At 50.0% G+C, this 25,810-nt stretch overlaps 1 protein-coding gene across 3 annotated transcripts in view; it reads left to right on the top strand.

The window, feature by feature from the left end:
• The window catches only part of ARHGEF6 (Rac/Cdc42 guanine nucleotide exchange factor 6), a 210,417-nt gene that overhangs the window by 81,484 nt on the left and 103,123 nt on the right, over positions 1-25,810 (top strand). For all 3 annotated transcript variants that reach the window (XM_075323761.1, XM_075323760.1, XM_075323762.1), the window contains exons 9-10: positions 1,754-1,876; positions 19,785-19,923. In XM_075323761.1, the coding sequence (XP_075179876.1) occupies positions 1,754-1,876; positions 19,785-19,923 (262 nt within the window). The remainder of the gene's footprint in view (positions 1-1,753; positions 1,877-19,784; positions 19,924-25,810) is intronic.

Genomic DNA, 25,810 nt, shown 5'->3' with positions numbered 1-25,810 from the left:
TATCATAAATGCCTCTCTTGGGCCAAAAAGCTGCCTACAAATAAATCTGTCTGTCTGTCTGTCTGTCTGTCTGTCTGTCTGTCTGTCTGTCTGTCTGTCTGTCTGTCTGTCGATCTATCTAATTGGAATAGCACATTAAAAAATTAGACATGGGTGTAAGGCTCCCCAAAATACCATATATCCAAAGGTAGATAATATAAAAATAGCAGGCAGCATTCCTGAAAAAATTAGGAAAAAGTGGACTTTAATAGCCCATGTGGAATGGCGACATTTTGGGTTGTTTCCAACATTTATCTACCTATCCATCCATCCATCCATCCATCCACCCATCCGTCCATCCAAATATCTATTTTAATATCGATTTATCTTAATATCTACCTTAATATCTATTTATCTTAATAACTATCTGTCGATCTAATATCTGTCTATTTATCTTACTATCTAGAGTTTCCACAGAAATTAATTAAAGAGGACCAACCACCAGGATTTTCCTATGTAAACTAAAGCCAGTGCTATACTGGAGCTATCATGCTGATTCTATACATACCTTTAGTTGTGAGATCAGATGTATACTTTATGAAATACAGGTAAGTAAAGTTTGTGAAATGCACTGTTATTTGATTGATTGATTGATTGATTGATGGGTCGGGTTTTGCTAATTATTCCCGCCCCTGTCTGCCTGCCTGTGCTTCCTCCCCCTGTTTTTCCTCTCTCCTTCATCCTCCTGTAATAACAGACAGGGGTAGGAAGGACAGGCAGAAGACAGGGGTGGGAATAACTAGCAAAACCCGACCCACCTATTAGATATTCTGCAGCACCTATCAATCAAGTAACAGTGCATTTCACAAACTTTACTTGCCTGTATTTCAGAAACTATACATCTGATCTCACAACTAAGGCGGGCTTTGCACGTTGCGACATCGCAAGCCGATGCTGCGATGTCGCACGCGATAGTCCCAGTCACAGGTACGATATCGTGTGATAGTTGGCGTAGCGAAAATTATTGCTTCACATGCACTCACCTGCCCTGCGACCGTCGCTCTGGCCGGCGATCCGCCTCCTTCCTAAGGGGGCGGGTCGTGCGGCGTCATAGCAACGTCACACGGCAGGCGGCCAATAGCGGCGGAGGGGCGGAGATGAGCAGGATGTAAACATCCCGCCCACCTCCTTCCTTCCGCATATCCTATGGAAGCTGCGGTGACGCCGGTAGGAGATGTTCCTCGCTCCTGCGACTTCACACACAGCAATGTGTGCTGCCGCAGGAGCGAGGAACAACATCGGACCGTCGCGTCAGCGTAATTATGGATTACGCCGACGCTGCACCGATGATATGATTACGACGATTTTGCGCTTGTTAATCGTATCATCTAGGCTTTACACACTACGATGTCGCATGTGATGCCGGATGTGCGTCACTTTCAATTTGACCCCACCGACATCGCACCTGCGATGTCGTAGTGTGCAAAGCCCGCCCAAAGGTATGTTTAGAATCAGCATGATAGCGCCAGGTTAGCACTGGCTTTAGTTTATATAGGAAAATCCTGGTGGTTGGTGCGCTTTAAATTCATATTTATATCATTATATAAATTATTTGTACTGCTACGACCAGATATCGCTCAACTGGAATCCTCTTTTGTGCAATTCTTACCTCCTTCTTTCTTAGTAACTTCCATCCATGAAATGATTAATGTGTAGGACATATTCATAATGTCCTCAGCTTAGCTGCTAATATTCATTTTTTTATTCGTTACAGGTTGCCAGAAAATCATCAAAAAGTCGGAGGCTGTTTTTTAACACTTTTTAATCAGTTTAAGTCTTTATATTTGACGTACTGTGCAAATCACCCGGTAGCTGTAAATGTCCTCACTCAGCAGAGGTAAGTCTCTTCCTAGTATTGCAGGATTTTTAGGAATATTAGATGCACCAGATTATGAAATGTATATCAAAATTTAGATGTTAGAAATTCACGAGGGGATTTCAGACCAATTTTGAGACTTTGCTGGTGGCCTGGTTTAAAAGAAGGGTTAGTGGGTTGTTCCACCACAATAACATTGATGACCTATCCATGGTGAGCCTATTCCCCTCAACCCCACCGATCAGCTGTTTTTAGTGCCTCCGGTGACCAGATATAAGCAGTTGCAAAGTTGTACAGCACAGCTTGATTAGCGGTTTATTGGCCACTGTCGAGTGCTGCCAAACGTTTTCTGCAGGGCCTGCAAGTGGCCATTAGAGAGAACCTCTCACTTGCTCCAAAAATTAAGATAAATATCTTTGAAATATCCCTGTGCTCCTCTGAATCTGCCACTACTTGCTTATTATTCTGAATTGCTTTACTGCAGAGATACTCGCATTTGTTTATTCTGGAGGCCACTATGTGAAATTTCTGCTTTGCTGACATCCAGGCGTCTCTTCCTCTGGGGATGAGCACTTTCACCTTTTCCAGACACTGATTGCACCCAAGATGTGATTGGTAGCTTCTTGGAGGAAGGGCTGAGAAGACTCTGAAAAAAATGTACAGTTGATCTGCAAAGTAGAGATTTCACATATTGTGCTCCAGAATAAAGGAAATGAATATCTCTGCAATGGAGTGACGCCTCACAAAATGGGAAGAAAAGCTGCAGAATCCACAGAGCCCAATGATTTTTACAAATTTATTGTAACAGGCAGACAGGGGCGGGAATAGATCGAAAGATCCCACCCACATATTCCTGCCTCTGTTGCACCTGTCAATCAAATAGCAGTGCATTGCTGGAACTTTTACTTGCACATAATTCGGAAATAAAATATCCAATCTCAGAACAAAAGCTATGCTTATATTCAGCATCCTAGTCCCAGTATAGCACTGGCTTTACTTTATATATGAAAAACCTGCTGGTTGGTTCCCTTTAAAGGGTTACTGTTGTTTTCATTTTTATATCATAAATCAATAGTACACACGAAAATCAGCAACTTTGTAATATTTCTTATCAGATAGATTTGCTTCTTCCTCTACCAGAGTTGACCAGTCATTAATTATCAAAATTCTCAATTCTGAGGTAAAATCTGTATTCAGTGAAGACTTGCCCATTACTGAGAGAGGAGATGGCAGATGTTAAGGCCCCGTTGCACATAGCGATGTCGTTAGCGAGATCGCTGAAACGTCACAGGTTTTGTGACGCAACAGCGACCTCACTAGCAATCTCGCTAGGTGTGACACATAGCAGCGACCACCCCCCCGCTGCGATATCGCCGATCATACCTGAACGTCCTGGTTCATTTTTTGATCGTTGGTGTCCCGCTAGGCAGCATGCATCGCTGTGTTTGACGCCATAACAACGATGAGCTACCTTGTTGGTGACTCAGAACTCGGCGATGCGGGCGTGTTTTTGCTTGGTCTCTTCAACGCCCCCTCAGCTCCGATTGGTGGTCACAACTGCGTTATGATTGGGCGACCTTGCCATAAAGAAGGCAACATAGTAGCGCTTCCATCCTTTGCTCAGGAACAAAGGGAGGAAGTGCTACTGCGTTGCCTTCTAATGGCAAGGTCGCCCAATCCAAGCATGACAGCGCAGCAGTAGTGGCCACCAATCGGAGCAGAGGGGTGTGGAAAAGGGAACGCAAAGGCACGCCTGGGTGGAAATGTAGCGCCCCTGAACCACTCAGGGCACTACAGGGGATGCAGGACCTACCCCCTGGGACTTGGAACACCAGTGCCAGCAACACCAACACACACACAAATCCTAGTTACCACTCCACACCAGGGTGCACTGCCTAGTCAGGCAAGGGGAAGGGCCACCTAGAGGGCGAAGCCTGACCAAGGAACTAGATAGTCTAGTGGGAAGGGACTGCAGTCAGTCAGTCTAGAGAGAACCGTGGTGCACAGTGAAGTGCACGGACGTGCCTGAGAGCTGGGTCGTGTAACGGTGACCCAGGCGCACGGGAGAGTGGTCACAAGGACAGGTACACCCGAGTACCGCTGGGACCAGAGCACGCACGGGGCACAGGGCCCTAGGTCAAGCGACAGTTTCAGATGGCCTGGCAAATACCTGCACAGTGAGGGGACCTTCACGGACCTCACTAACCCACAAATCCGGGGGCATCAGCAGTAAAGCAAGGATCAGGGTTTGGACAGATACCTCCCTACAGGGTCCACACTGCCCTCTGGAGAAGGAGACTGCTACCGAAAAGGGACAGTTGGGCCCCCAAATGCTCCACGCTACAGGGACTCAGCCACACTGAGAGTGCCGGGGACAGAGCAACCGAGTCATCAACTGGCACTGGAAGTACAGGGACCTGAACCAGCCGTCCAAGGGTTCGGAGTGAGTAGAGACTGTTGTTTACAATCAATGGTGTGGTCTCCCTTATTACTCCATCATACATCCGCCAGGCTTGGCTCTACCTGCGGAGGGCCTACCACCACAGCTGCCATTACCACCAGCTCTGGGAGTAACCACTTCAGCAGCGGCGGTTCCACAATATTAACCACAACCCACAGGTGGCGTCACACAAATTACTTTTCTCCCCTGTAAATACTCCCCATTAAAAAGCACCCGGGGCACGGGACCGGGCAAAGGCCACCACCAAAGTGACATTCCCCAGCTAAATACTGCCCAGGACAGCGTTCCCCATTCCCTGGTCGACACAGAAACACTACGCCTCTATCGAGGTCTGAGTCGTCAGAATAGCTGCTATGTGACAGGGTCCCAACGACCGCCGAGGCTGTTATACAGATCGCCGTATCGTTGTTGCATCGTTAATTAGATCTTCCTGTTTGCCAGCTCACTAACGACCATGTAGCGATGTACCACCAATCTTGACCAGGTCGTATTGTTGTCGGGATCGCTAGAACGTCGCTACGTGTAACGGGACCTTTACCAATGAGATTCTATGACAATGGGAGGAGGGAGGTGCTGGCAACAGAGGGAGGCACTGACTGCAGAGGGAGGAGATAGAGGGAGGAGTTAGAGGCAACGCTCTTTTCCCTCTTCTTTCTACATGGCAGTTACTGATGAGATTCTATATAAGAAAGAAGAGGGAGGAGTGGAGAAGCTTTGTCTCCAGTTCCTCCCTGTGCCTCCAGTTCCTCCCTGTGCCTCTAGTTCCTCCCTGTGCCTCCAGTTCCTCCCTGTGCCTCCTGTTCCTCTCTGTGCCTCCTGTTCCTCTCTGTGCCTCCAGTTCCTCCCTGTGCCTCCAGCTCTTCCCCCTGTGCCTCCAGCTCTTCCCCCTGCCTACAGCTCTTCCCCCTGCCTCCAGCTCTTCCCCCTGCCTCCAGCTCTTCCCCCTGCCTGCAGCTCTTCCCCCTGCCTGCAGCTCTTCCCCCTGCCTGCAGCTCTTCCCCCTGCCTGCAGCTCTTCCCCCTGCCTGCAGCTATTCCCTCTGCCTCTAGCTCTTCCCCCTGCCTGCAGCTCTTCCCCCTGCCTGCAGCTCTTCCCCCTGCTTCCAGCTCTTCCCTCTGCCTCTAGCTCTTCCCCCTGCCTGCAGTTCTTCCCCCTGCCTGCAGCTCTTCCCCCTGCTTCCAGCTATTCCCTCTGCCTCTAGCTCTTCCCCCTGCCTGCAGCTCTTCCCCCTGCCTGCAGCTCTTCCCCCTGCCTGCAGCTCTTCCCCCTGCCTGCAGCTCTTCCCCCTGCCTGCAGCTCTTCCCCCTGCCTGCAGCTCTTCCCTCTGCCTCCAGCTCTTCCCCCTGCCTGCAGCTCTTTCCTCTGCCTCCAGCTCTTTCCTCTGCCTCCAGCTCTTCCCCCTGCCTCCAGCTCTTCCCCCTGTCTCTAGCTCTTCCCCCTGTCTCTAGCTCTTCCCCCTGTCTCCAGCTCTTCCCCCTGTCTCCAGCTCTTCCCCCTGTCTCCAGCTCTTCCCCCTGTCTCCAGCTCTTCCCCCTGTCTCCAGCTCTTCCCTCTGCCTCCAGCTCTTCCCCCTGTCTCCAGCTCTTCCCTCTGCCTCCAGCTCTTCCCTCTGCCTCCACCTCTTCCCCCTGCCTCCAGCTGCTCCCCCTGCCTCCAGCTCTTCCCCCTGCCTCCAGCTCTTCCCCCTGCCTCCAGCTCTTCCTCCTGCCTCCAGCTCTTCCCCCTGCCTCCAGCTCTTCCCCCTGCCTCCAGCTCTTCCCCCTGTCTCCAGCTCTTCCCCCTGTCTCCAGCTCTTCCCCCTGTCTCCAGCTCTTCCCCCTGTCTCCAGCTCTTCCCTCTGTCTCCAGCTCTTCCCCCTGTCTCCAGCTCTTCCCCCTGTCTCCAGCTCTTCCCCCTGTCTCCAGCTCTTCCCCCTGCCTCCAGCTCCTCCCCCTGTCTCCAGCTCTTCCCCCTGCCTCCAGCTCTTCCCCCTGCCTCCAGCTCTTCCCCCTGTCTCCAGCTCTTCCCTCTGCCTCCAGCTCTTCCCCCTGTCTCCAGCTCTTCCCTCTGCCTCCAGCTCTTCCCTCTGCCTCCACCTCTTCCCCCTGCCTCCAGCTGCTCCCCCTGCCTCCAGCTCTTCCCCCTGCCTCCAGCTCTTCCTCCTGCCTCCAGCTCTTCCCCCTGCCTCCAGCTCTTCCCCCTGTCTCCAGCTCTTCCCCCTGTCTCCAGCTCTTCCCCCTGTCTCCAGCTCTTCCCCCTGTCTCCAGCTCTTCCCCCTGTCTCCAGCTCTTCCCCCTGTCTCCAGCTCTTCCCCCTGTCTCCAGCTCTTCCCCCTGTCTCCAGCTCTTCCCCCTGTCTCCAGCTCTTCCCCCTGTCTCCATCTCTTCCCCCTGTCTCCAGCTCTTCCCCCTGCCTCCAGCTCCTCCCCCTGTCTCCAGCTCTTCCCCCTGCCTCCAGCTCTTCCCCCTGCCTCCAGCTCTTCCCCCTGCCTCCAGCTCCTCCCCCTGCCTCCAGCTCTTCCTCCTGCCTCCAGCTCTTCCCCCTGCCTCCAGCTCTTCCCCCTGCCTCCAGCTCCTCCCCCTGCCTCCAGCTCCTCCCCCTGCCTCCAGCTCTTCCTCCTGCCTCCAGCTCTTCCCCCTGCCTCCAGCTCTTCCCCCTGCCTCCAGCTCTTCCCCCTGCCTCCAGCTCTTCCCCCTGCCTCCAGCTCCTTCCCCTGTCTCCAGCTCTTCCCCCTGCCTCCAGCTCTTCCCCCTGCCTCCATCTCTTCCCCCTGCCTCCATCTCTTCCCCCTGCCTCCATCTCTTCCCCCTGCCTCCAGCTCTTCCCCCTGCCTCCAGCTCTTCCCCCTGCCTCCAGCTCCTTCCCCTGTCTCCATCTCTTCCCCCTGCCTCCATCTCTTCCCCCTGCCTCCATCTCTTCCCCCTGCCTCCATCTCTTCCCCCTGCCTCCATCTCTTCCCCCTGCCTCCAGCTCTTCCCCCTGCCTCCAGCTCTTCCTCCTGCCTCCAGCTTTTCCCCCTGCCTCCAGCTCTTCCCCCTGCCTCCAGCTCTTCCCCCTGCCTCCATCTCTTCCCCCTGCCTCCAGCTCTTCCCCCTGCCTCCAGCTCTTCCCCCTGCCTCCAGCTCCTTCCCCTGTCTCCATCTCTTCCCCCTGCCTCCATCTCTTCCCCCTGCCTCCATCTCTTCCCCCTGCCTCCATCTCTTCCCCCTGCCTCCATCTCTTCCCCCTGCCTCCATCTCTTCCCCCTGCCTCCATCTCTTCCCCCTGCCTCCAGCTCTTCCCCCTGCCTCCAGCTCTTCCCCCTGCCTTCAGCTCTTCCCCCTGCCTCCAGCTCTTCTCTCCTTCTATGGCCTTGGAGTTTAATAGTAACAGTTGCCATCTCCTATAATGACTGATCAATTCTGGCAGAGAAAGAAGCACATTTGTTCATACGACATTTTAAAATAATAGTTTCAGCAACTTCCTAATGCTTGCAGGAAAGTAGGTTAAACCAGTTACAATTAACCACCCTACAATACCACCGTTGTCATTAGGAATGAGGACTGCCATGACATGATAATGCAACTTCCAAAACTGAAGATGTCTCCTTCCATATTAGCAAACCCCTTATTTTAATCAGCAAGATTAGCTCGTCAACTTAAGATGTGTTATTATCTTCAAGTAGTGTTAAAAAAAAAAAGCAAAGTGTTAATATCCTGCTGAAAAGTATTCTAATAAAAACGTCCATTACCACATTTGATGGACTAGGTCAAACCAAGATGAGAAATCAGACCTAAAAATTAATTTGGACCCCAAATTTATCTAGGTTTTAAAGTCCAAATGTTTCATGCTATTACCATAAATCTGTCATGAAGAAGAGGAGCAGCTCTCAGAGTTGTTCTTTGCCCAAAAAATACCGAATAGACATTCAAGCCCTGCTCATAGTGCCAGATTATCACATACGGTAATTTGTATTGTTAAAGGGGTTGCCCACTACTAGGGCAACTACTCAATCTGTGTCTTTCACCCTTTAAAATAATAGCACCTATATTACCTCCTGTGTCGGCACTGTCTCTTCCGGGATCGTGTACCAGTCTTACATTATATGATCTCGGTGGCCAAACATAAGCCGCTCTTCTCCCCCCTACTTTTGACGTCTCCCATACATACAGAGGAGGAAAGGAGAAGGCAACAGCGTTCAATTCCTTCAGATCTAAGTGGCTTGTCCGAAGACTGGGAGAGTAAGGCTATGTGCACACGTTGCTTTTTTTTCAGCGCGGAAAAAAACGCACCCTCTGGCAGAGGGGAGAATTGTAAACAATGCTTTTTGAGAAAAACGCATCGAAAACGCATGCGTTTTTCATGCGTTTTTCATGCGTTTTTCATGCGTTTTTCATGCATTTTTTTAGGTGCGTTTTTTAAAGACTTGTCAGTGTTAATAAAGTTGGTTGAACACAGACCTTTGGAAAAAAAACCTGTGATGTCATTTTCTTCTCCACATTCTGTTTGGATAAATGGGAGGGCTTGGAATGGAAGGAGCACCATTTGAATTTTGGAAATGTTGAAATAAACTTCGCGCACCATGTCACATTAGCAGGGCCCCTTGGGTACCTATACGTCAGAAAACCCTCACAAGTGACCCCATTTTGGAATCTGCACCCCTCAAGGATTTTATTCAGGAGTATATTAAGCATTTTGAATCCACAGCTACTTCACCCAAAATGTTGCTGTAGCAACAATATTCTCACTTTTAGGCCCGTTTCACACGTCAGTGAAAAACACTGACGTTTTTCACTGGCGTGTAAAACACGCACATGTCCCTGCGTGTGCCATGAATCACGGCACACGTGGGTTGTCTAAGTGCAATCCGGGCTCCGTTCTCCGTGGCCCGTGATTGCACTCAGTAATCATCTCACCTGTGCCCGCTCCCGCTCTCCATGGTGCTGATCGCTCCCGCGGTGCAGCATCCGGCTGGTGCTGACCCCCACAGCAGCTGCTTCCGGGTCGGCTGTGTCGCGCATCATGAATATGCGCGACAATAATGAGCCGGCTCAGAAGCAGCAAGCTGCACGGGCTGCAGAGGACATCGCTGGACGCTGGGTGAGTTAAAATGATTTTTATTTTAAAAGCACGTTTTTTTCTGGCACATGTTTCACGGACCACACCACTGCGTGGTCCATGGAACATCAGTGATGCCAGAAAAAAATGGACATGTCTCCGTGCGGCAATCACGCACACGCGGGTACGCTGCACAGAGACACGTGCAGTGACAAATCACTGATGTGTGAGCAGACCCATTCATTATAATGGGTCTGCGTATGTCAGTGATTCTGGTACGTTTAAAAAAAAAGCACAAACGTACCAGAATCACTGACGTGTGAAAGAGGCCTAAGGCTATGTGGCCATGATCCAGCAACACGGCGTCTAGTACACAGTGTCAGCCTTCCTGCAGCTGCCCATGCCCACGATTTGGGTTCAGGCTGCTGTGGACTTTAGCACTATTCTACCTGCAGAGAACACTCTCGTCTCCGCAGCATAAATTGACATGCTGAGGCTCGGGAAGCCACGCCACCGGTCAGTTTATGCTGCGGAGAAAAGAAGCACAGTGGGCATGAGATCTCCAAAAATCCTTCCACTGTGCTTCTACTGCACAACGCAGCGTTATGGACGCAGGGAAAACACTCAGCGCCCATAACGCTGCAAACCCTGATTGTGGGCACACAGCCTAAAAAGCGTCAATGGATGAATGGATGTCAAATATATATAACGTCCCACCCCCGCCTGCATATTCTAAGCTTTCACCTTTAGTACCTTTCATATGGTACTAAAGGGTGCCTAGCTTAGTATTTATCCAAAAAAAAAAAAACAATGAAAAAATTTTTGATAGCTAGTCAGGGTAAAGCAGACAGCTGTGGCCTGCAAACCACAGCTGGCAGCTTCATCTTGTCTGGTGATCAATTTGGAGGGCTCCCCAGGCTTTTTTTTTTAATTATAAATAAAGAATTAAAAAAAAAATAGCGTGGGGTCCCCCCAAATTAGATCACCAGCCAAGGTGAATCTGACAGCTGGGGTCTAGTATTCTCAGGGTGGGAAGAGCCATGGTTATTGGACTCTTCCCAGCCTAAAAATAGCAAGCCGCAGCCGCCCCAGAAGTGGCGCATCCATTAGATGCGCCAATCCTGGTGCTTCGCCCCAACTCATCCCGCGCCCTGGTGCGTTGGCAAACGGGGTAATAAATGGGGTTGATACCAGATGTGTAATGTCACCTGGCATCAAGCCCAGCAATTAGTGATGTCACGGCGTCTATCAGATACCAGACATAACTAATTGACAGTAAACAAAAGCAAAAAAAAATGACAAAAAATTTTTTATTAGAAAAAACACTCCCCAAATCATTCTCTTGTTCTCCAATTTAATCAAAAAATTTGAAAAAAAAATGGGTCCGCAGAAATCCATTTGGACGTCCCACGTCGCCTCTGGACCTTCTAGAATATGGGGGCACGTTCAGGGAACGTATCCCCCATTTTCTAGGAGGGCAGACCCTCCATTTGAGGAGAGTGGGTGCCAAAAATCTGCACCCACTCTCCCCGGGTCACAGCTGCAGAGTGCGAGCAGCCAGCACAGCTCACACTGAACACAGTGCTGGCTGTCAGCTGCTCTGCACATGTGACCAGCCAGCGTGCACTGTGAAGGAGGAGGGGGCCGCGGGGGATCAGCGCTGCGACCGGACAGGTAAGGGGGAATACCGGGGGGAATAGGGGGTGACCGGGCAGGGCCTGGGGGGCATTTTTCTGTCGCATGTCTCAAGGCACATGCGATAGAAATCATAGGAGCAGGGCGGCCAGTGCGCTACTGTGTGCGCGGCCATGTTGGATTTTCGGGAGGGGGGTCGGGGGTCGGGGCGGGCACTTTGGCGACACCGGGGGCTTTCCAGGACTTTGCCAGGAAGTGAGGTCAACAGGAAACCTCTTGACCTCACTTCCAGGTAAATGCCTGCGTTCTGTGTGCCGACAAAGCCCGCGGACCGCAACAAAAAAGCAGCGAACTGCGGTGTAGCTGCGTTCTGACCCCACATCATTGATTCAATGGGGGAGAGAACGCAGCCACACCGCACAAAAGAAGTGACATGCTGCTTTTCTTTCCGCACCGATTTTTGGCATCCAAAACGCTGCGTTTAGAAACGCAGCGTGTGCACTGATTTTTCGGCTTTCTCATACACTTTGCTGGGAAAGCTGAACGCATGCAATTTGCCACTGAAACGCTGCGGTTCTAAACGCAGCGTTTTCGCGGTAAAAAACGCAACGTGTGCACACAGCCTCAAGCTGCCTCTGGAATTGCGTGACGTCAGACTGGTGTGTGATCCTGGGAAAGACCGTGTCGGCACGGCTAGAACGGCGTTGGGACCTGTGGCAAGTAAAAGTTCTATTATTAAAGGAGGAAATTTACAAATTGAGAAGTTGTTGTCCGAGTAGTAAGTCCTCAAAAATTCTCAATCTAGACTTCCTGTTCTTGTCCTGGCTGAGGTGGAAGCTTAGAGGAGAGTCTCCTGCCACCCCTCACAGAAACCGACTAAAAACAGACCCCCCCGGACGAGCCACCAAACAGAGAGCAGCACAGGAGGTTACCTAAAGCAGACAGCTATGGAACGGTACCTCCTGAGAAGCTCTGGGAGCGGTGAGTCAGCCTGGAGAAGCTTTGATATGGACAGGGGAGAAGATAAGATAATGGCGCCGAGCCTGATGGGGGAGGAGCCTGAACGCATGGTGCGAGACACAGAAGAGCAAACACAGAGCTGGAAGGGGAGAGATAAGGGAGATATGAGCGAGGAGACAGGAGATAAGGAAGATATGAGCAAGGAGTCACAGGAGGACACAGCAGGAGAGAGGTGGATGCAGGGGACTGATGACTGTGGATCGCAATGGGAGGATGAAGGAGATATGGAGGCAGAGGGGAGAGAAGATGCAGACAAAGCAGGGCAGCTCAGAGACACAGCAGTGTTGGAGGATGAAACTGACAAACAGCACAGGGAGATTAATCCCACTCAGACTCACAGGAAGTCAAAGGCAAGAATTCATAGTACCCCTTCCAAAGGAAACAAAAAGCAGCCTACTACACCAACATCACAAGCCTGCAAGTTATTGGGGGATGGAGGTGGTGGCCCAGTCCAGACAAAGAGAACTAAGAAAACAGCACCACCTGCAGGCCAAGACAAGTACACACAAAAGCTTAATGTGGACTATAAAAAACTGGCTGAAGAAGTGACATCACACTTGTCAAAAGAGGTTAAAGTGGCTATTGAGGCAGCCATACAAACATCATTAGCTAATATGCAAAAACAGATAAATGCCCATGCCTCTAGACTGGCAGAATCAGAGCAGAGAATATCTGACTCCGAGGAGACAATACTGGCTATGCAAGCACAAATAGCAGCTCTAGCAAAATCTAATGAATACTTGAAGGATAAAGCAGACGATTTGGAAAACAGATCGAGACGAAACAACCTACGTATAGTCGGGTTGCCAGAGTCTGTGTCGATTGGACAGTTGGATAATATATGCGAGTTGGAGCTACCGCAGGCCCTGGGCATAAAGGCGAAATTCAGAGTTGAAAGAGCCCACAGAGTGGGTCCACTGAGACACCAGGAGGCGAATAAGGGAGAGGGCCAAAACTCAAACAAGAATACCCCGATAAGAGCCAGGCAGGTGATTGTCAAGTACCTTGATTATAAGCATAAGGAGGAAATATTGAGGGCCTTTAGAGAACGAAAGCGTCCACTACAATATCAAGGCAACAGACTGCTAATTTTTGGGGATTATTCAGCGGAAGTATCCAGAAGGAGAAAAGAATTTACCAAAATTTGCTCATTTCTGTACAACAAAAAAGTAAAGTGCCAGCTATTATACCCTGCTACACTGAAAGTTAGAAACCCCAATGGCTCGTTTGTATACTACAAGGACTACAAAGAAGCAGAAAACATTCTCATGGCAGAGCTCAACAAGACTAGGTCAGAAAGGCAAGAAAAAGGAGCTAGTGGAGAAGGGAATAATAGAAGAGGATCCCCCACAAGCTCAGGAAGAGGTGTGGGACGTCTTGGGGGACAAAAGCAAGTCGAGACCAGGGAGGAAAGGAGGCCAAGCCCGGGTCGACAGCATAATTCTCGCCTGGAACACAGGAACCAACCCTTGGAGAGAAACCATGATACCTGAACTGGAACTCGCTCATTGTTTTTCCTTTTTTTGCCTGTTTTTTTTTTTTTTCTCTTCCCAAACAGGGAGAGGCGTTGAGGAGGATGCATTACGGAGAGAGGGTTGGGGAGGTGAGAGGAGGAGGGGGAAGGGAGAAAAGAGAGGAAAACATCCCAAAGTCTGGGTCCTCTTCCCCCCCCCCTCTCTTTTTTTTTTGTTCTTCTTCTTTCTTTCTCCATCTTCTCTCCCCTTGGTCTTTTTTTTCTTTTTCTCCTTTGTCCAGGAACATCATCCAAATTCAAATGAAGTGGGCCTGTTCTGGGCGGACTGATGGCTACCTGGAGTCAGAGATAAGTAGGACTGGAGAATCTTGCTGAGGTTTTGACATACTGTGCTAATTTTTGCATAATTTTCAAAGGCTTATTCCAGTTAGTCCGGGGATAGAACATATATTTTTTGGGGGGTGATTAGGGAGCTACATATTTTGGCTAGGAATAGGGGAGCTCACCAACGTGGCGGGAAGCGCCGTGGATTTCTCGGAAGGGAAAATATGTTTTACAGTTACATGTTTTTTGTTGTATTTGTTATATTTGCAAGGTGGGGAAAGGGAGTGTCGATTTTGTGGTACCAACTGTGATTCTAGTGTCGAACATCTCGTCTTCCTTGATGCAGGGGCCCATAGGGGAGGGAGTAGTAAAAGCAGAATACACAGGTAAACATGATACAGATAACTACGTGGAATGTTAAAGGGCTGAGATCACCTAACAAACGAGCAATGATATTGAGACATCTGAAAAGACTAAAGACAGACATTGCCTTATTACAGGAAACCCACTTGGGGGGGGAGGACTTTTTCCGCATGAAGAAACATTGGGTGGGCACCGTTTACGGGGCAGCGGCACAAGGTAGAAAAGCGGGCACTATGATTCTAATAAATAAACAATTCAGTCATGAGGTAGTGGCACATGAGGCAGACGACCATGGAAGGTGGCAGCACTTAACAATCGTTAGTCCAGCGGGTAAACTCAGTATTTATAATGTCTATGGCCCAAATTCACAACAAATCACATTTCATGATGACATAAAGGCCATCATATTAGCAGATGGGGAGGCTAACATTATAGTGGGAGGCGATTTTAACACCGTCCCAGACTCAGCTGAAGATAGGAGGAGGGGCGAGGAGGGGACAGCTAATGTGGGCAGGAGTTTAGACAATAGGGATGTAACATTAGAAGACGTAGGACTGAAAGACATCTGGAGACTAACTCACCCACATGACAGAGAGTATACACACTTCTCTCACCCTCATGATAGCTGGTCACGTATTGATCAGTTCTGGATCTCGCAAGACTTACTGAGTGGTACGCAAGATTGTGTGATAGAGAATATGGTGATCTCTGATCATAGTCCGGTGAGATTGGGCATTAGAGAGAAATTCAGGAGAGGTACAGATATCATATGGAGATTCCCATCGTTCCTTCTCAGGCAAGATAATTTCCATAAGGTGCTACAGGAGTGGTGGGGAGAATTCGCAGAGGACAATAAGGAACATAGAGAGTCCCCAGTGATATTTTGGGAAACGGCAAAAGCGGTCCTAAGGGGCCGTCTGGTGGGGTACGCAGCCATGATCAAACGGAAAACCAATGAGAATTATAATTTCCATAGTGAAGCAGTACGGGTAGCATATACAAATTATGTGACAAATAGATCTCCCATGACAAAAGGCAGATGGCTGGAGGCAAAAGAGGGATTTGACGAATGGGCCAAAAAAAAGGAACAACTATTCTGGTCGCACAAGGAGGTTGACTTACATAGGTTTGGCAACAAGGCGGGAAGGATGTTGGCCAATCTGGCAAGGGGCAGCAGAAAGATGACAGTGATCTCTAAACTGAAAACAAAGGGGGGAGAGGTGACTACGGATCCTAAGGACATTAATAAACTGTTGGGAGATTACTATAGAAAACTATATGGGTCAGGGAATAACGACATGACTGATGAGGCAGAGTGGCTAAGACAAGCCCAAATGCCTAGCTTGACGGAGGAAGATTTGAGTGCCTTAAACGCAGATATCACAGTAGAGGAGGTGACGAGAACAATTGGGGAGCTTAACACCAACAAGGCACCGGGACCTGACGGTTTCAATAGTGAATTCTATAAGGCTCTGAAGGATCTGATCTCGCCGGATCTAACCTCAGTCTTTAATGCTTTCCTGGGAGGGACGGAAATAACCAAAAATTCCAACATAGCATATATTAAATTACTCCCCAAGGGAACCAAGGACCTGGATGATCCCTCTAGTTATAGACCTATATCGCTCATAAATCAGGATTTAAAAATTATGTCCAAGATCATGGCTAATAGACTGGCCGAGATCTTACCTAGGATCATTACGAATCACCAGGTGGGGTTTATTAAGGGGAGAAATGCCGTTACCAATATCCGAAAGACAATTCTAGTGGTAGACGCGGTTAGACTGGGTCTCACTGAGGGAGGGGCTAGACCTGCCCTAGTTACACTTGACGCAGAAAAAGCGTTTGATAATGTAAATTGGGGGTGGTTAGACAGGGTAATGGAGGCCATAGGGATTGTAGGCAAGATGAGACTTTACATTAGAAACCTTTATGCCAACTCGGGAGCTAGGGTACACACTCCGGGCTTTCTATCAGACGTGTTCCCTTTGATGAAGGGAACAAGACAGAGCTGCCCATTATCTCCTCTTTTATTCAACCTGGCAATCGAGCCGTTGTCAAGAATACTACAGGGACAAAATAGCTTTAAAGGAATCAAGATAAGGGGTTCAGAAGTAAAGACAGCGCTTTTTGCTGATGACATCATACTTTATATGGGGGACCCCGGTGCGGATTTGCCACAGACTCTTGCCTTGATTGAAAAATTTGGCTCATTCTCCGGTTTCAAACTGAACAAAAAAAAAATGCGAGATCATGTTCCTAAAGGGGCATCATGGGACAATGGGGGGACAAATAAGGGATGGCTGTGTATGTGGAATTCCTATAGCACAATCTTCAATTAAATACCTGGGAGTGCATATAGGAAGATCGGTGGAAACAATCTATAACTTGAATTATGGACCGCTAATCAGGAAAATTATAGTTCAATTAAAGGGATGGAAAGGTCTGCCACTTCCATTACTGGCAAGATGCCACCTGATAAAAATGATGAGCTTTCCTAGGCTGCTGTATCCCTTCCAGACAATCCCGCTATTGCTAAAACTAAAGGATGTGAATAAGCTCAACTCCGCGTATACAGAATTTCTGTGGAGGGGAAGGAAACCCAGAATAAAGCTGCGTACGCTGATGAAGTCAGCAGAGGAGGGAGGTCTAAACTTTCCAGATGTCCAAGGGTATAATCTTGTATGTATCATGAGGCATGTAATTGATTGGGTGAGAGGAACGAGTAGGCACTCAGATCATGCGATGGAAACTAAATATGCGTCACCGTGGGATCTGACGTCCATTCTGCACTCCCCACTATCCAGGGTTGAAGGGCACATAAGGAACTCAATTATATTCCGAGACACCATGCTAACATGGAAGTCGGTAAGGAAAAAACTGGGGCTCTCATGGAAAGTGTCCAAGTACTTGAACCCCTGGGCATTCCCAAATTTTCCCCTGGGACGAGAAAACAAGCTATTTACTAGATGGAAAGAGAGGGGAGTCAGGAGAATGATAGATGTTATGAATGTGGAGGACAGGAGGTGGATGACAGGTCGGGAAGTGTTGGATAAGTACAACCTTAATAGCTCACATGTCATCCAGTATGAACAATTGAAACATGGAATAATAGGAGACCTGGGTGTGGTTGGAAGAGAGCTGAACAGAAGTTCGATTGATGAGTTACTGGAATGTGATGTAACAAGTATAAATGTCTCTAAAATTTATCGATCGCTAAGGGGGGTGCTTATCTCACGGGAGGATAGTCGGACTTTAAAAGCGTGGGGGAAACAATTGGGAAGGGAAGAAGTGGTGGATGATATACTGAGAGGATGGGTACAAGTGCGGAAACATATTACCAATGAGAGATGGAGAGACACTCAATTCAGAATTCTACATAGGGCCATTATAGGTTTCAACATACCAGGTAGGGATAGGTGGTGTCCTAAGTGTCAAAAAGAAAAAACGGATATGCTGCATGGGCTATGGGAATGTGAGACAATCGCTAGGTTCTGGAACCAAGTCAGACTATTTGCCCAGTCAACATGGGGAATTTTCAGCAAACTAGACTTAATGGTGTGGATTTTCCACTCCTTTGAGGGAGGAGTAGGAGGAGGACCGAGCATGCAGGAAAAGAGGAAATACGCAATAACGCATGACATAGCCATGATAGCTAAGCGTTGCATCTTAAAACACTGGATTCAAAGGGAGGGCCCATCCATAAAGGAGGTTGTGGGCGAATTACACAACCTTCTGAAGTGGGAAAAACTAGAAGCGGAGAGGGATAAAGATGGGTTGACAGCCAAGTTTTTTGTGAGATGGAGACATTTTATTGAAAGCCAATTCACACAGGGAGAAATAATTAACCTGATGGCACCTTTTGTTCACTCGGAGTGGTATATCCTGAGCGATATCCAGGACAGCCTGGGTAAACTGAGAATCACCTAGGAGGGGGCTCTGGCGGGAGGGGGAGACGAGACGGTTGGGAATACCAAGACACGCTAGCAAAATTGAAATCATTCAGGGACGACACAGAGATTTAACGAATTGTATTGCATATGTTATATTATATTTCATTACCTCTGTTTTGGTTTAATGTTACTGTATACTATCTTAAATCGAACAGCAACATGGAACTCCAAATTGGGGTATCACCCACCTCTATGTCACATTTTGTCAGACGAATGTTCTTTTTTTGCAATGATACTTGTCATGTTTTTACAAATTTGAAAAATCAATAAAAAACGTTTTGGAAAAAAAAAAAAATTCTCAATCTATGAAAATGCTAGTGCATGCCCTCATAATTTCCCGCATTGATTACTGCAAGATCCTCCTCTGCGGCCTCCCTGCTAACACCCTCGCACCTCTGCAGTCCATCCTTAACTATTATAGCCTGACTGATCCACCTTACTCCCCACTACCACCCCACTTCTCCCCTCTGCAAATCCTTCCGTTGGCTCCCAGTTCTCCACCGTATCCAAATCAAACTACTCACACTGATTTACAAAGCCATCCATAATGTCTCCTCCATATATCTCCAAAGTAATTTCCCGATACACTCCACAACGTAATCTCCCAAGATCTATCTATTTCTCTCCTCTTTGCTCATTCGCTGCTCATCCAACCGCCACCAATACTTCTCCTGAGTATCCCCAGTCTTCTGGAATTCGCTGCCTCAACACATTAGATTATCGGCTACACTTGCAAGCTTCAAACGGAACTTGAAAACTCATCTGTTCAGAAATGCCTATAGTTTCCCATGATCCCACTGCTTCACCATCACCAGAGCTGCCGCCTCACCACCACCGGAGCTGCCGCTTCACCACCACCGGAGCTGCCGCTTCACCACCACCGGAGCTGCCGCTTCACCACCACCGGAGCTGCCGCTTCACCACCACCGGAGCTGCCGCCTCACCACCACCGGAGCTGCCGCCTCACCACCACCGGAGCCTCCGCCTCACCACCACCGGAGCTGCCGCCTCACCACCACCGGAGCTGCCGCCTCACCACCGCCCCACCTATCTCCTCCCTAATATCCTGTAGAATGTAAGCCCCAAAGGTCAGGGTCCTCTTCCTTCTGTACCAGTCTGTCTATTGTACCTTGTATATGTATTTTATATGTAATCCCTTCTCATGTACAGCATCATGGAAGCAATGGTACTCTGTAAATAAATAATAATAATCAATGGAAAAATTGGAGCTAATCTGCCACAATGCAGTGTCAAGCCCAGGGAAGACGCACGCATTCACGTTCCATTTTTGATGTCTTTGCACATTGCTAGTGTTCAGCTATGCATGTTATTTGCATTATTTATAGACCTATTGGACTCAAGGTGGAATTGTGTGGTCCAGGTACTATATGGAGACACTAGGCATTGTTTACCTGTGGACCTCTGGACAAGCTAGGTTTAATAGGAGTTCTAACATTGCAAACATGAGGTTTTTTAGTAGACCCTCGTCTGCCATCGTCATCTAAAGTGCCAGCCGCCAAAAGGTAGCCCCTTGAAATCCCGGATTCACGCTTCATAGCAGCATTTAAAAAGGTAAACTGGCACAACCGGAGATAGTTCCAATTGCATTATTTACTGTCAGTAATGTATTTCCTTGAGCCTATGATGACTTTGTTTTCTAACGACTTCATTCTTCTTTATCAGTGATGCCCTGGAGAAGTTTATGGAGGGACAAGGAGCCACTAACCCAGGAATTCTGATGCTGACTACAAGTCTCAGCAAACCTTTCATGAGGCTAGAGAAATATGTCACTCTTCTTCAAGAGCTGGAAAGGCACATGGAGGTAAATGCTTTGTAAAATGATTATTGTTGCAGCATTGTTTGTATGAGCTATGGACAGACTCCTTGTATTTGTTCTGTCATCCTATTTATCTCTGTACATCATGACTCTGAATCTGTGAGTTGCGGCTCTGTGTTTCCTTACGCGACCTCATACAGTCATAGGCAAAAGTGTTTGCAACCTTGAAATTATTCCAGAAAATTAAGTATTTTTCCCTCACCATATGGCACCCTTATATCGTCATGCCGTCATGGGTTCGGAAAAAAAAACACATTACCGGTAAGTAATTACGTATTTTTCCTTCACCCTATGACGGCACCACGATATAAGGGTGCCGTCATGGGTTCGGGAAAAACACATTACCGGTAAGTAATTACATATTTCTCCCAGAAAATTATTACAATTACACAAGTTTTGTTATACACATGTTTATTTCCTTTCTGTGTATTGGAACTACACAAAAAAAGTGAGGGGAAAAAAGTAAAATTGAACATAATTTTACACAAAACTACAAAAATGGACCAGACAAAGTTGTTGGGGAGCTGCCGCTGCGGAAGGTCTCTCTCTTCTGGGGCCGGATGGTAATGCAGCTCGGATGTTGCAGCTCTCCACAGGCAGAGCTTCTCCCCAGGGAGGATGGTGGTGGTAGTAGTAGCTGATTGTGCTGGAGCGCGGGGTGATGGCAATGATGGGGATGACACAGAGGCGGCAGTCAAAGTTGTTTTTACTCACTGCAATGTCGTCACCCTTGGAGTGCTGATTTCCACCGTGATGGGCTCCAGTCGATCTCGGATAGTTCGGAGATCACCGCTGGTGTTCCCAATGTGTGTGGATCCCTCTTAACGGAAGTCCCTCCACGCCAATCCTGGACTGTGGAACGGGTCGCGAGTGATCGCTGCATGCTCCGCGGACCCTGGAATTTTCCTTCCGGTGTAGAAAGCCCGGTTTGAGCTTCCAGCTCCAAGCTGCAGGTCCCGTGCTGCGCTTGACTTGCTGCTTTGTAGTGTTGCCTGGATCGGGGTCCTGATTAGACTGACTGTGTGTGGATGTTGCTCCTTTTTTCCCCCCGAATGTAGCTTCAACCCCCAGGTGCAGACTAGTGATTGGAAAGTCCCATTCCCATGATGGCCACCCCCAACCTCTACCCTAGCCCAGTCCTCAGTGGCTGGCGTCTAAGCTGTGTATTGTATGAAATGTGATAAACACCAGCAGTTAACCTCCTCCTTACCCGAGAAGAATACTGCACCTTAAGTGAGGCGCAGTAACCTGTGGCGACTGAAGCCTCAGGGGCGCCACAACGTAATCTTTTGCTTCCTGGTCACATGGTACAGTGTGGCGCCCTGGACTAGCCAGGTAGCCACAAACATAACATCACACACACCCCCTCCCCTGGATAGTTCACACCAGTCAAACAAAAACCCTTATTGCCTCCCTCCAGGGTCTGATGTCCAGACCAGGTGGGGCGGAGCCAGGCGGTTGGCCTCACTCACCGAGGAGTTCACAGGCCTCGAGGCGGGAAAAAGCAGTCAGTCTAGTTGAGAAGTGGAGAGATTCAGTTTGGAGGTGAAAGTGAGAGGACGGAACCTGTTAGTGTCTGGGTAGGAGCCCAGGCACTGTCAGCAAGGTTGGCAGACGGTGGTGGCCGTCTGCAGGAGTTAGTGAATCTCTGCGGAACCGTAGGACCGGGGTCGGGCGGTGGCCCGCCAGTACCGAACCGGGGAGCGGAGTGAAGCTAAGCACAAAGGCAGGGCCATCGGACCCCGACTAGGCTTGGAGCCGCCGACAACGGTCAAATCCGAAAGTGACCGGAACCCCAGGGGTTTCCTAACACCGAAGACCCGACAGAAGGCAACAGTCCACACCATGAGGATACACAGCCACCGCCACAGGCTAGAGATCCAAGGGCCAGCGCCTGCGGGCAAAACGGGCTCCTCCGGTACCTATACGCCGGGGAGCGGACTACCGTTTGGAAGCCATCGGAGTCAACACATACATACACAGGAGCAGGGAAAGACAGCCACCATCAACCTGTCCGGGGAGAGCAAAGACACTGCAGCCGGCTGCGGGACCCGTCCATCCAGCCGTTTACCAGAGACTCTGTGAATTTATACCTGAGTGAGTACCACAGTGCCATCCGGCACCGCGCCACGCTGCCCCTGCAACCCTGCACCCCAGCCATCCAGCCTCCCCGGGCCCCGGGATCACCAACCCCTACCCACGGAGGGGACAACATCCTAGCTGCTCCCTACCATCGCTCCCGGGATCCCCGTCACCAGCAGCGGTGGTGCCCATTATCACCACGACCCGTGGGTGGCGTCACAAACTATCTCCCCAAACAAACCACCCCTTTTTCACTCGTGGGCGAGGAGCGCTGCTCGAGTCCCCGGGTCCGGCCCACCGCTCGAGCCACCGAGCAGCAGCAGCCCCAGACCCGAGCGTAGCGAGCACGGCCCCTCCGCCCGCGATAACTTGGCGTCACGAATAGGATAGAACCAATTTACCTACCGGTAGAAGTGCGCCTTGCAGTCCCCGCTGGCGGCGTCCGGACGAAAAATTTGAAGTTCCGCCATCTTTGGCACGAAGATTTCCCACTCGAGCGTCTTCCCCGAGCAGGGAAGGCGCAAAAGTGAAGCCCCGCCCCCTGAAGAGGGAAGTGCTAGAACGAACCAAGGGGGGGCGGGTGCAGGTGTACCTGATGTAACCGAAGGTATAAAGAGCAGGGACGCCAGGACTCTGCTACACATCCGGTTCCTGAAAGCACAAGCGCCATTATGTCCGTCCCGTCCGGCAATGCTGAGATCCCGGAGCCCACGCCAGGAACAGCGGCGTGGGTGGAAGCCCGGACCACGCAAATGTGCTGCCGCCTGCAGGCCCAGGTCCGATTCCTAATGGAGAGATGGTTGGCCGAAATGGAGGAAGTAGCGGCGGCCGTGCGGAGACGAGAGGTGGAGACGGTGCTGGAGGAGTGGGTAAGCGACCCACGCCCCTGTGTCCTTGAAGGACAGGTCGCTGCGGCTGAGGGGCCGGTCTGCGCCCGTTCACCCTGCTGCCTACGCCGCCATCTGCACCGGCTGTTGCTGCCCCGCCACTAGGCCCGCTGCCCCCAACACCGGTAGCGGAGTTCAGCCCGTCCGCCCTGGAGGACCAGCCTGTAGGCGTTGCCCGTGAACGACCCGCACCGCTCCCGCTGCCATGGAAGATCCCGCGGAAGGTGCCCGTCCGCGAAAAGAAGCCGTCGGCCCCGGAAGTGACCGCACCCGAGACAGTCCCGGCTCCGGCAGTCCGTCCGGCTGCAGAAGAGGTAGAAGCTGCGAGCAGGGAGGCTCAGCGGGTGAGGCCTGCTGTCCCCAAACCCCACGCCTCGGCTGAGGCTGCGCTGGGTCGCCGCTGCAAAGCAGCACCCCAAGCCGCGTCACCGCAGGACCCCTCATAGAGAGTACCTGTCGTGGCCGGTGTGGGAGAGGTCCAGCGGGGCCCGACCCGTGCGCAGGAGCACGCAAACGCCCCCTACTGGGACAGGGAGCCGACCCTGCTGGGCCGCGAGATTGTCGCCCGAGAGAAGCAGAGGTCCGAGTTGCTGGCTCGCACCATAAAAGAAAAGGACAACCTGCGCAATGGCACTTTTTGGGTGCGGGGCCCGATCCACGAGGGCCAGGTCAGGCGGTTTGACCCTCAGCGGGGATATGGCTTCATTTATGAACCGGGCCTGGAGGCCGAGATATTTGTGGCTCGCCGGGATGTAAACTCCCATCTGCCAACGGGCCACCCGGGTCGTGACCTGCAACCGGGCGACCTGGTGACCTACACCCGACATTGCGGGGAGAGGGGCTGGTTTGCCCTAGATGTGAAGCAGAGGTGAGGCCGCGGTGTCCAGATGCGGTCCCAGTCCCCTCCCCGACCGTGCCGTCCGGATGTCTCCCCAAACAAACCACCCCCTTTTCACTCGTGGGCGAGGAGCGCTGCTCGAGTCCCCGGGTCCGGCCCACCGCTCGAGCCAGCGAGCAGCAGCAGCCCCGGACCCGAGCGTAGCGAGCGCGGCCCCTCCGCCTGCGACACTAGTTCTTGCCAGAAGCAAAAGAAGAGGTCAAAACATCAGAGGAGTTCAAAAAAAGGCTAACATGAATTAAAATTACACTGGAGAGCCATTATTTTGTATAGATAAAGTTAAAAAAAATGTTATTTGATAATCCAAAAGATTTTTTTTATCTTTTAATTTGAAGAACATCGTGAAGGCTTTTTTGTCCTCGATGTGATTAGGCAACTCTAATGCGAGTCCGAGATATATATATTCCTTCACAGAAACAAAGGGCACCAGTGTTTACCTGCCCAGGCCACAGAATCAAATGCACTCACAGGCTGCAGCAAAACCCCTTTAATGAAGATGGAGGCAACGGGTGCAAAACAGTGATGGAGCAACCACTCACACACTGCCAGTCCATGGAAGGGGTGATTACTTAGTATTAAAATTGCATGCAAATGGCTTGTATAGGGTGCCATTCACACATGTAGCTGCACAGAGTCTGGCTTACAGCCTATTAATGACGCCCATACTATTTTATGCCGGCGTCACACGGGACGATCTATCGTGCGATCGCACGAGCGATCGTACCCGCCACCCTCGTTTGTGCGTCACGGGCAATTAGTTGCCCGTGGCGCACAAAGTCATTAACCCTCATCACACGCACTTACCTCCCGGACGACCTCGCTGTGGACTGCGAACATCCTCTTCTTGAAGGGGGAGGGACGTTCGGCGTCACAGCGACGTCACACAGTGGCCGGCCAATAGCAGAGGAGGGCGGAGATGAGCGGGATGTAAACATCCCGCCCACCTTCTTTCTTCCGCATTGCCGGTGGGATGCAGGTAAGCTGTGTTCATCGTTCCCGGGGTGTCACACGGAGCGATGTGTGCTGCCCCGGGAACGATGAACAACCGGCGCACAGAAGAAACGACTTTTTGAAAATGAGCGACGTGTCAACGAGCAACGATAAGGTGAGTATTTTTGCTCGTTCACCATCGCTGTCACACGCTACGATATATCAAACGATGCCGGATGTGCGTCACTTACGACGTGACCCCGCCGACATATCGCCCGATATATCGTACCATGTGTCGCCCGCATTAGACTAGACGGGCTGCCCACCATTATATAAGTGCACCACACAGAAACGGAGGCCCTAGTTTACATGGCCTACGTTACTGGACCTGGCTGCATCCTATATAAAGATATAAGTGAAAATATATATATATATATATATATATATATATATATATATATATAATATATATAGTATTAGTTGATATTTTGGCCAAAATACGGATGCTCACAGCCCAACGTCAAGAGTCCTCATGCCTTGCGAGTCCCTAAGCTAAATTTAAAAGCTAAGCCACAAAAAGAGGAATATAAGCCCTTGTTACAATCAGGGCCAGCGTTGGGGGGGCGGGGGGGTGTCAAACTGTGCAATTTCTCAGCGCCCCACTCTTCCACTCTTTTAGGGACCCCTGCAGTTGTATTCTGAGGTTAAGTTTGATGACTTCACAGTCATGTGACTTATGTAATCAAAGGTCTCTTACTTGCAGGAGTCTAAGGCTACTTTCACACATCAGTTTTCTGCATTCAGGCACAATCCTTTTTTTTCCTGATCCAAAGGATCCGGCAAAAAAATGTAAAACCGTATCCACCGGATCCGGTTTTTAACGGATCCTTTATGCCAGATGCGTACAAAACTGGATCCGGTGGATACGGTTTGCATCCGTTTTTGCATCCGGTTTGTTCTTTTTTTTTTGAAGGATCAGCTTTTTTAATTAATTTGGTGCATGCGCAGTTTACAAAAACGGATCCGGTAGCCGCATCCATTTTTTACCGCATTGCGGCGTCCATAGGCTTTCATT

Source organism: Anomaloglossus baeobatrachus, chromosome 9, assembly GCF_048569485.1.
Source record: "Anomaloglossus baeobatrachus isolate aAnoBae1 chromosome 9, aAnoBae1.hap1, whole genome shotgun sequence".
Taxonomy (NCBI): domain Eukaryota; kingdom Metazoa; phylum Chordata; class Amphibia; order Anura; family Aromobatidae; genus Anomaloglossus; species Anomaloglossus baeobatrachus.
Note: the sequence above shows the minus strand (reverse complement) of the source record. Positions and strands in the feature narration are given on the sequence as shown.